The 10,393-nt window shown below is 46.4% G+C and overlaps 2 protein-coding genes and 1 long non-coding RNA gene across 9 annotated transcripts in view; 1 reads left to right on the plus strand and 2 right to left on the minus strand.

Annotated features, from left to right (window-relative positions):
• The window catches only part of nadk2 (NAD kinase 2, mitochondrial), a 6,455-nt gene extending 2,850 nt beyond the window's left edge, over positions 1-3,605 (minus strand). Inside the window, exons 1-12 of one of the 4 annotated variants that reach the window (XM_037979575.1) lie at positions 3,530-3,605; positions 2,892-3,263; positions 2,439-2,527; positions 2,074-2,162; positions 1,916-1,997; positions 1,764-1,847; positions 1,258-1,397; positions 968-1,061; positions 766-897; positions 555-610; positions 421-474; positions 216-339 (exon numbers count right to left, since the gene is read on the minus strand). In XM_037979575.1, the coding sequence (XP_037835503.1) occupies positions 216-339; positions 421-474; positions 555-610; positions 766-897; positions 968-1,061; positions 1,258-1,397; positions 1,764-1,847; positions 1,916-1,997; positions 2,074-2,162; positions 2,439-2,527; positions 2,892-3,122 (1,175 nt within the window). In that variant the 5' untranslated portion in view covers positions 3,123-3,263; positions 3,530-3,605. The remainder of the gene's footprint in view (positions 1-215; positions 340-420; positions 475-554; positions 611-765; positions 898-967; positions 1,062-1,257; positions 1,398-1,763; positions 1,848-1,915; positions 1,998-2,073; positions 2,163-2,438; positions 2,528-2,891; positions 3,264-3,529) is intronic. The other 3 variants (XM_017440115.3, XM_037979577.1, XM_037979576.1) reach the window with 3 other exon arrangements.
• A 708-nt stretch (positions 3,606-4,313) lies between these two features.
• On the plus strand, positions 4,314-9,925 carry LOC108250306 (excitatory amino acid transporter 1). Of its 3 annotated transcripts, none has more exons than XM_037979483.1 (10): positions 4,314-4,873; positions 5,577-5,776; positions 5,845-5,982; positions 6,426-6,630; positions 6,712-6,754; positions 7,062-7,342; positions 7,417-7,650; positions 7,952-8,146; positions 8,229-8,363; positions 9,574-9,784. In XM_037979483.1, the coding sequence occupies exons 2-10, from the start codon at positions 5,638-5,640 to the stop codon at positions 9,782-9,784; spliced, it is 1,581 nt and encodes a 526-aa protein (XP_037835411.1). In that variant the 5' UTR covers positions 4,314-4,873; positions 5,577-5,637. The 3 variants fall into 3 exon arrangements, with proteins under 3 accessions (XP_037835411.1, XP_017295610.1, XP_037835412.1); XM_017440121.3 differs by having other exon boundaries at positions 5,637-5,776; XM_037979484.1 differs by lacking the exon at positions 4,314-4,873 and having other exon boundaries at positions 5,638-5,776; positions 9,574-9,925.
• LOC112449873 overlaps positions 9,248-10,393 on the minus strand; it is a 17,295-nt gene continuing 16,149 nt past the window's right edge. For both annotated transcript variants that reach the window (XR_003038416.2, XR_005234031.1), the window contains one exon: positions 9,248-10,335. This is a non-coding gene — a long non-coding RNA (uncharacterized LOC112449873). The remainder of the gene's footprint in view (positions 10,336-10,393) is intronic.

Here is a 10,393-nt window from a genome sequence, read left to right on the forward strand (position 1 = left end):
TTCAGCTGCAGTCATGCTAGCTTTCAGCTACAGCCATGCTAGCTTTCAGCTCCAGCCATGCTAGCTTCAGCTGCTCTAACATCAATGATCAGCTTAAAGACGTTGACGCTGATGTTTGACGACAGCAGAACCGGATCCAGAACTGAAGCCTTCGGTGCAGCAGGAGTCTCAGCTGTGAGCTAGCGTTAGCTTTCGGCTCGTGTTCGGTGACTGACCTGCTGGCGAAGCCTCTCTGGCGGCTGCAGGAGAACACTCTGTTAACGATGGGTTCTCTGACGCTGAAGAACAGGCGCCGCTCGTCCGGGCCGAACACCAGAGACTCGTTGTAGCGGTCGGTCACTGAGCAGATGGGACAGAACCGGGTCAGAACAAGAACCCAGACGTCTCTGAGCGTCCGAGGCAGCAGGACGATGAACTCACCGTTTCCAACGAAGTCTCGGTTCAGAGGGAAGTCCAGTCCGGCCTCGGATGCTCCTGGAGTCAGAGAAACCTTTTAGACAGGGACCAGTTTACTTCAGAACCTGGTTCTGAACAGAACCCGAGCGAGTACGCACCGATCTGCAGAACCTCCTCCACAGACTGCTCTGACAGTTTGTTGATGTTATACGACCTGCAGGAACAAACAGAACCCACAGAGCTGTTAGCAAAATAACCAGAACCGACCCGCCGGACTCAGAACCTCAAACAAACGGCTCAGTTTCAGCTGCTTCCTCTGATCCTGGTCCCTTCGGAGAACCAGAACCTCGGAGCGTGAGCGGCGCTCACCAGGCTTTGGACCCGGTTCCGGTGCAGATACTGAGCCCGGAGCTCTTCTGCTTCTCCCAGGGCCCGTCGTCCACAGAGATCTCGTAGTACGAAGCCCTACGGAGCGAGAGGTTAGCTTTTTTTAACTTCACCCTGTGGTGGACAGAGAGGTCAGCTGGTGAGTCCTGGAGAGGTCAGAGGTCAGGGGTCAGGGGTCAGGTACCTGGAGGACAGAGACTCTCCGATGAAGACTTCGTTCAGGCTTCTGACCGGGAGGAGGGTGGGCTCCGACACCGTTTGATGCAGCGACCCGGGTCCTGGAGAACCACCAGAACCAACAGAATCAGGAAGAGATCCGGTTTCAGAGACAGATTTATTCCCCGTCTGAACGCCGAGTCCCGTTTAAACCGGACCGGATCAGAAGTTCTGGATCAGGTTTAAACCGGACCGGATCAGGAGGTTTAAACCGGACCGGATCAGACAGGAAGGCCCTCTCAGGGGCTGGACCCGTACTCTGCTGCCCGTCCACGGTTCTGATCCGGTGGGCCTGGCTGTGCTGCTCCAGGCTCAGCTGCAGCTCGTGCAGGTCCACCGGACTCGGGTTGATCCCGGTCCCCTCCAGGTGCAGACGGATCCTCTGGCGCCACAGCCACCTGAGGGAGGAAACGTGGGAACAGCTTATTTGGGTCTGGAGTTCTGTCCGTGCTTCAGACCGAGCAGAACCTCTGGAACTGGGTCCAGGCTGATGACGTCACAGAACCTTCAGAACGTTCTCTTGATGGAACCTTTAATAAAAGAAGTTTCTTCCTGCAGGAAGTAAAAACACGGCTTTCAGAGTGACCTCTCGTGACCTCTCGTGAGCTCCGGTTCTGATTGGTCGTTTGCTCAGACACCTGAGCCCAGCTGGTAACTGAGGGATTACCAGACGGGCGGATTAACGCCTCGAGTTAATCTCCTCTGACAGGCGGGTCAGGCACCATGTGACCCGACCCTGACGACGTTGGCAGGTAGATACACACCTGAACCGGCCGCGGCAGAGTCTGTCCAGCGCCTCCGGGAAGGCCCGGGTGTACCGGACAGGAAGGCACAGGTGACCTTCGGACCTGCGGGAGACAAGAACTCATCTCACCTCCGAACAAATCCAGTCTGAGGGAAGCGGGTCGGGTTTTACCTCTCAGGATCCGTGTTGACGCCAAAGACGGGTTTGTCTTTGCTTAAAACTTTACTGGCGACGAGCAGCATGGTTCCATCTCCTGAGAACAAGAACCGCGGTCAGAACCAGAACTGTCGGACCTCAGACAGACGAGCTGAAAGAAATTAACCTCTGACCTCCGGCTGAGATGATGGCGTCGGCCCATCGCACCACCTCCTCGTTATACTCGCCCCTCTTCACGACTCGCACCTCGATGCCTTCTCTCCTGAAACAAACTAAAGCTGACTGTTCTGATCTGAGATCAGCTGAAGCTGAGCGCTCACAGCAGCCGAGGCTAGCTACGAGCTAAAACCAGCAGCTGAAACCAGCAGCTGAAACCAGCAGCTAAAACCAGCAGCTAAAACCAGCAGCTGAAAGAGTTCCTCAGAGGAAAATATTTATGAATGAAGTTTAGTGTTTAGATAAACGAGCGTCTAAAACTGGCTGAAGTCTGCTGGACTGCGAGCCCGACAGAACCAGAACCCCGTCCATCAGAACTCACTGCAGACTCCTCACTACGTGCTCCACGTTGTTGGTGTGGATGTTGTGTCGCTCCAGGAGGCCGCTGTAGCTCGAACCCTTCATCGCCAGCTGCCAGGAGAAACCAACGTGATCAGCATTTACTGAGGAATAAACTGATTTACTGACAAATAATCAGCATTTAGAGTAATATAAACTGTTTTAAAGTGAAATAAACTGAATTTACAGCGAAATAATCTGATTTACTGACAAATAATCAGCATTCAGAGTCAAATAAACTGTTTTAAAGGGAAATAATCTATATTTACAGTAAGATAATCAGCATTTAAAGTGATATAATTAACATTTAAAGCGCATTAAAGGGGCAGATAACATGTAAGGGTTGCTTTAAGGTGAACCAACACTTTAAATAGTTCTGGCCAGAACAGAACATGACCCAATGAGTGGTTCCGAGTCTTCCCACCCCGAACCTTACCAGCTGCTTCAGGTCGTCCTCGGACAGCCCTGCGTACCGGTACCGCTGCTGTTCGAACTCGTACCGGGTGGTCTTTGTCACCACAGCTACTCGGCCCGGTTTGAAGCCAGTGGTCGGTTCCGAGGAGGTTCTGCCCGCCGCCGCGGTGTGGAGAGGCCGGAGGGAGGCGGACCCGCAGCTGAAGGTTCGGCTCCCGAACCGCAGCAGGTTCACCGCAAAGCGCCGAGCCATGACCCCGTCCGGAACCGCACCGAGAGGCAGATTATGGGATTGAGACGAGCCGGGGGTCGTGCTGCTGCTCCCGGGTTAATCAGGTGACATCCTGCCCGCCAAGGTCACCCGGTTCTACCCCGCTGACCCGGCTGAGAGTTTCTGAAAGAAAACCCGAACAGTTAACTTCCTGTTTAACTAATTCTCCAACTACCTGCCGAAGTTCTTAACTAGCAGCTCAGCTAACGAGCTAAAGCAGCTAGCAGCTCGTTGCTAATTCTACCGGAAGTCTGTTTATCAAACATTTTAATTATTTTAACTCCAACTACAGATTTCATTAATTCAGTCCAACGTCTACAAACATTTTATCTCATTTAACACAAATTTAATTAAACAACAAACAACAGGAGGAGAGGCAGAGCACGCACCACGCAGCTTCACACGTAGTCGAATCGTACGTGACTTACGTTGCGTTCCTCCTGATTGGCTACGTGACGTAAACTGGAAGTGACGCAACAGAACCGGATGTTTTTACTGAGCGGAGCTCCTACAAAATAAAATACGTGTATACCTGTATAAATAAAAAAACAAGATCAAACTTTTATTTACATTGTTTGGAGCAAATCTCGACTTTACAAGAATTCTTTTAGACTAATTTGACGAAAATACGTAAAACAATCTTATAACCATGTTAGTATAAAATCAAAGTCACATTTTATAGACTTTAAACATTTTCAAGACTTTTTATAATAAATTAGAATATAATTTTATATTTGTATGACATATATAGTTTATTTGTACAATAAAAGGATGAGAACTACAATAAACTGTTGATATATTTGTATTTTTTGCTTCAGAACAGGAGAATAAACACTTTTAAAGATAAAACAATAATAAAAAATTTAAATAATTGTGTAACAACATTAAAATATGTTGCTCACTTTAAAACATATGAAACTTATTATTGGAACTTAATGACTTAAAAACAAACATTAAAATAAAACCAGTTTGTTGCTTTTTAAAAATTATTAATCATTTTTAAATTATTTTTTAAAACATGAATCTTTGGCTTGGAAAGCAAAAAACAAAGCGATGAAACTGATTTCCTCAGTAATATTTAGTAAAATTAATCTGGTTTTAATCTGTTTATTAAGTTTTATAGACAGAACAAACATTAAATCTGTTTATTTTTAGTTAAAACATCTCCAGAAGAGTTGAGGAGTTTTAGAGTTGTTTAATCTGCAGAAATAAATGAGAATAAATCTGTTTTTTCTGCAGAAACGTCTCCTTCATCACCTGATCCTGGGGTTCATGTTTGTAAAAGTCTTTCTGACCTGATTCGGTGCTTTTTCTCCACTAATTACATCCAACTCTCTGGAGGTTAGTTCTCTCTTCTCCCAGCTAAATGTGGCGCTTGGTTTCCTCTGAGGGATGAATTAAAAGTGAAACACGTCCCGGGGGACGAGGTGAGCATGACTTCATGTTTTCACACAGAAAGAATTCTGCAGAAACTCAAAATAAAGACAAAGAGTTGAAAACATGAAGGAAAAGCAGGAAGGAGAGCTGAGAGGAGACGGATCTGTGGGAAGTTTTCACCTGAAACTGTGTCACAGGATGCCCCCTCCTCCTCCTCCTCTCCCCCTCCTCCTCCTCCTCTTCATCTCTCCTGGATGAATCTTCTTCTGACTCCAGGAGGTGAAGGAGGTCCGTTTCCTTCAGAGCTCCAGCTGCCGCCTCACAGATAGACTCTGAGCTGCAGAACAAACAGACAGGTGAGTTTTTACTCTGACGCTGCGGGCTGCCTGTTCAGCTGAATTCAGCTGATTTCAGCTGGATTTAACTGGATTTAACTGGATTAGATCCCATTAGTGGCTGCAGAAAACATGTCGGATGAATCCGTCGGAGCATCACTCAGCTCTGATGTTCTCGGCTTCAATCAGACGATGAATGAAATGATTTATATTTTAGATTATTAATGATATTTTTTATTGATTTTAATCAAGTCAGAGATTTTAAAACCAACCAGATGACTAAAATTAAACTTTTAAACTTCATCTTCGCTGCCATAAACTCAAAATACTGACATTTTATTTGTTTTTAAACGAACACGTTCAGGAGATCCTCGAGAGGAATCTGAATTTTTTATATTTTAATATGTATATAATGATATATTTTTATATATTATTAAAGATTCTTGCTGTCATTAAATGAGCTGAACGTCCAGCTGCTCATCGTTCCAAAACCTTCATTTATGTTAAATTACTGACATTTTGAACAAATAATTTAAAGTTTTTTTTAACTAACATTTTGTCTATTTCAGATAAACTCACTTGTTTTTGTTTTTTTTACACAAACCTAAAACTTTGAATAATCTCAAAGCGTCCGTGTCTTTCGAGCTTTAAAGGGATAGTTCAGCTTTCTTCCTCCAGTGGGGTTCAGTGGAGGACTGATCCTCCGGCAGTATCTTCCCTGCAGCAGTTTGGAGAATCAGGGAGAACTCTGAGGTTTGTGAGTTTGCTGTTGTCTGCTGATCAGGATGCAGCGCTTCAGGGAGGGGATCCACATCCGGACCATGAAGGCCAAGAGGAAAGTGGAGGAGATCTCCAAAGAGGACATCCAGGCCTTCCTGAAGAAGAACGCCTTCGTTCTCTTCACCGTCAGCGCCGTGGTCGTAGGTGGGTCTTAGCCTTGGTGCGGTGGCAGCTGCGGCCGTCAGAGAGCATCACTGCTGCTTTCTGTGCAGGAATCATCCTGGGCTTCGCTCTGCGTCCGTATAAAATGAGCTACCGTGAGGTGAAGTACTTCTCGTTTCCCGGGGAGGTTCTGATGAGGATGCTTCAGATGCTGGTCCTGCCTCTGCTCGTCTCCAGTTTAATAACAGGTGACCCTCGTCCCCTCTGTGGGATGTTTCCTCACAGCTTCACCTTCTGGATCCAAATATTTAAACCTGTCCTGCAGCTGAAAGCTGATCGGGTGAAACAGAATATTTACAATGAAAGAAAGTTAGTTTGGCTTTTTAAAAATGATTCTTTGTTAGATGAAGTCCAGGCTTCTGTTCTTAGTCTCACCGACCCGGGAACTTTGACCTGTGTTGAAATCTTTTTAAAAAATGATTCTTTTCCTAAAAATGACTGAATGATTCCTTTAAGCCTGAAACACCAGTTCCAGCCAGCAGGTGGCACTAATGCTTATATTATCAGAGACAAACTATAAGATATTATTATAATATTATCTCAGAACAGAGTCAGATCTTCTGCTCTGCAGGCCTCACTGAGCTCATGTTGGAGAAAGATTCTTCATGTTTCATGTTCTCCTTGGGAACAGGGATGGCAGCTCTGGACAGCAAAGCCTCGGGGAAGATGGGAGTGAGAGCAGTGATTTACTACATGACCACCACCATCATCGCAGTCTTCATCGGGATCATCATCGTCCTCATCATCCACCCAGGAAAAGGATCCAAGGATGAGTTTGGGAAGCAGCAGACCATCGAACAAGTCAGCCCTGCGGACGCCTTCTTAGATCTGATCAGGTGGCCTCAGAAATAAGAACTGAACCTTTTCTGACTTTAACCTCCTAACTTCATCTCTGAATCTTTGCTTCCTCGTTTCAGAAACATGTTTCCACCAAACCTGGTGCAGGCGTGCACGCAGCAGGTGAGCTTCACCGCCACACCTGCCTTCATGTCTCCAGAAACATGTTTGAACCTCAGCTGACAAACATCGAAACTTAATGTTTAAACATTTTAAGGCCTTTCTGCTCCCCGTCCCAGTTCACTGATTTCTGAGCAAATGTGTTTTACAGGAGGTGGTTCAGGTGTTTCAGCTGTTGCAGCTGTTTCAGCTGGTGTTGCAGCTGTTTCAGCTGTTTCAGGTGTTTCAGCTGTTTCGGCTGTTGCAGCTGTTTCAGGTGTTTCAGCTGTTTCAGCAGCTGTTTCAGACCTAAACAGCCTTCTCTCCACAGTTTAAAACCAAGTACGGGAAGCGAGCGGTCCACGTGACGATCACAGTGAACGAAACAGTCTTCAACGCCACCAACGGCTCCCAGGAGGTCCTGCAGGTCACCAGGGAGGAGGTGATCCCGGTGCCGGGTCAGGTGAACGGGCTCAACGCCCTCGGCTTGGTGGTCTTCTCCATGTGCTTCGGTCTGATCATCGGCAACATGAAGGAGCAAGGTCAGCTGCTCAGGGAGTTCTTCGACAGCCTGAACGAAGCCATCATGAACCTGGTGGCCATCATCATGTGGTAACGCTGATCACCTGGCAGCAGGTAAAGTTCTGCTGGATCCCACCCACCTGCTGACGGTCCTCTCCCTGCAGGTACGCTCCGGTCGGAATCCTGTTCCTCATCGCAGGGAAGATCGTGGAGATGGACGATCTGACTCAGATGGGAGGCCAGCTGGGCATGTACACCATCACAGTCATCATCGGCCTGATGATCCACGGCGTTCTGATCCTGCCCACTCTGTACTTCGTCATCACGCGACAGAACCCGTTCATCTTCATCGCGGGGCTCCTGCAGGCTCTGGTGACGGCCCTGGGGACGTCCTCCAGGTGAGCAGAAGACAAGGTTTCAGGTTCTACAGGTGTGGGTGTAACAACGCCAAGCAGGTCAAAGGTCCAAGGTCAAAGGTCAAAGCCTCGTCTCTCTGGAGCAGAACCAGAGCAGAGGACAGATGTTTACCCAGAATGCACTGCAGCTGTCAGCACGGTGGTGGAGGGCTGATGGTCTGGGCTGATTCTGGAGTCAGATGTGAGGCCATCTATCCAGAACCAGAACCAGAACCTGTGGTCCACTGAGGGTTCTGATCTAACCTGACCTGTTTCAGTTCTTCTTCTGTGTTTCTGCTCCCAGCTCTGCAACACTTCCTGTCACCTTCAAATGTCTGGAGGAGAACAACCGGATCGACAAGCGCATCACTCGGTTCGTGCTGCCGGTCGGCGCCACCATCAACATGGACGGGACAGCGCTGTACGAGGCGCTGGCAGCCATCTTCATCGCCCAGGTCAACAACGTGGAGATGAACTTTGGTCAGATCATCACCATCAGGTACACCTGAGGCCGATCGGGTCGGACCTGTGACCCGTCAGAATCTGAGCCCTAACCCTGTGTTTGTTTGATGCACGTGAAGCATTACAGCCACCGCCGCCAGCATCGGCGCCGCCGGCATCCCGCAGGCCGGCCTGGTAACCATGGTGATCGTCCTGACCTCCGTCGGCCTTCCCACTGATGACATCACGCTCATCATTGCAGTTGATTGGTTCCTGTGAGTAGGGCAGAAACAAGGAAACCGGGCTGGTTCTGACCCGTTTGGATCAGTGACACACTTCTCCCGTCTCCCTGGACTCCTGCACCAGATCCTCCCTGAAGTATCGAATATTTCTGCAACGAGTTTTAACATAGAAACATAATTAGCTTTCCCAATTTAATCGTTTCAATTAGAACCCCTCAGCAGAACGGCTCGTCTAACTGGGGTAAGAAAAAAACTCCTTCAGCAAGGACCAAATCTACGAATCAGTCTGAGACTTCAGAAGCTTTTAATTTCATTAAATCTGAACTTTCTGTGGCTTCAGCCATAAAACACTTTATTTCTCTGATAAATCAGGACTATCACAAACAAAAACCTGATTTATCACAAACATCTCAAACATTTCACGGCTCTTAAATCTAAATTTAATAATTTAATTTATAAACGGTCACAGGAAGCAGAACTAAAGAGCAGAAAGCAGATAAGAAGAAATTTAACTTTAAAGAAGCAAAACGGCACAAATGACTGAGAACAGAAATAAAAACGAGTATCTGAGGAGGTTTAAGGTCCGGAGAGGAAAACTTGATGTTTGTCTTTAATTTATCTGTTTATTTTATTTCCTTTATGTTTGAAATGTGGTTTTCTTCTGTGTAAGAATCTGTCCTCTCACTTTGTGAATTAAAAATATGATTTATAAACTGTGGATCGAATAAATATTAAACCCCAAACTAAAAGCTCAACTTCCACTTTCCAACCAAAACAGTAAAAGCTGCTTTTATTTGGACTAAAACAAGTTAAAAAATAAAAGTTAAAAGCTAATTCAACATGAAAACTGCTTGTTTTTTATCTTCATGCTGATAAAATTAAAGACAAAATGATTTAAATCATAAGAACAACATGAGGACTTCTTCTTGTTTTCATTAAATTAAATATAAATTAATGCTAAAGCCACATTTAAACTACAAACCAGAATACTTTACATTTTACAACCAGATTTATTGAAAAAAACTAAATATTTATAGAAATAAACTGTTTGAAGCGACAGAACTGATAATTATTTACTAACCAAGCTGTTTATAATCTTTATAACAATAATCTCCTACATTAATATTAGTTCTGTAATTAATTAAATGGGTTTAAACCCAACATTAACAATCAGCTGCCTGTTTATCATGTTTAAATTAAATGTTTATGGTAAGATAACCGGCGTGTCTCCTGCCGGCTCCAGGGACCGCCTCCGGACCACCACCAACGTCCTGGGGGACTCCATCGGCGCCGGCATCGTGGAGTTCTTGTCCCGACACGAGCTCCGCAGCAAAGACGTGGAGATGGGGAACTCGGTGCTGGAGGAGAAGGAGCGGAAGAAGCCCTACAAGCTCATCTGTCAGGACAGCGATCTGGAGAACGACCAGCGAACTCACAGAGAATCCAACATGTAGGCGAGGAGAATAAAGAATAAAAGTGAGCCGGTGGCTAAAAGAAACATCAGAAATCTGATTAAAGTCCAGTTTTACTGTTTCTGAGACAATAAAGCATCTGAACCTCAGCAACATGTTTCCTGTGGTCGTTTCTGACAGAACCTTCATGTTTGTTGTTTCCACCGGATCGAATCCTGAAATCTGGAATCAATAATCGATCAGTGAAGGGAGGGGAGGGAGGGTGATCTGCATGTGAGTTCACTTCATAAAGGCTGCTTCTTTTCAGTGAGATCTGCTGAAGTTCCTCAGATAAACTTCTTTAAGACGTCTCGGAACGTTCTCCAGGGTTCTCAGGTTCCTCCAGGAGCCTCGCGCTCAGGTCAAACCAGGGAGTGAGAGAAGTGAGCAGAAACAGGAGCCATGAGTTCATCAAACTGGACAACATGAGAGATGATCTGACTGCAGCTGAGAAACGTTCTGAAGCCCTGAGGTCCTTCAAGAGCAGAACTCAAACATCCAAACTGTTTAGATTAAGGACTGCAGCTGGAGAGAGGAAACAAAGAGAAGAGGACCTGGACCTGGATCAGGACCAGGACCAGGACCAGGACCAGGACCAGGATCAGGACCAGG

The sequence above is a fragment of the Kryptolebias marmoratus genome, linkage group LG14 (assembly GCF_001649575.2).
Source record: "Kryptolebias marmoratus isolate JLee-2015 linkage group LG14, ASM164957v2, whole genome shotgun sequence".
Lineage (NCBI taxonomy): Eukaryota > Metazoa > Chordata > Actinopteri > Cyprinodontiformes > Rivulidae > Kryptolebias > Kryptolebias marmoratus.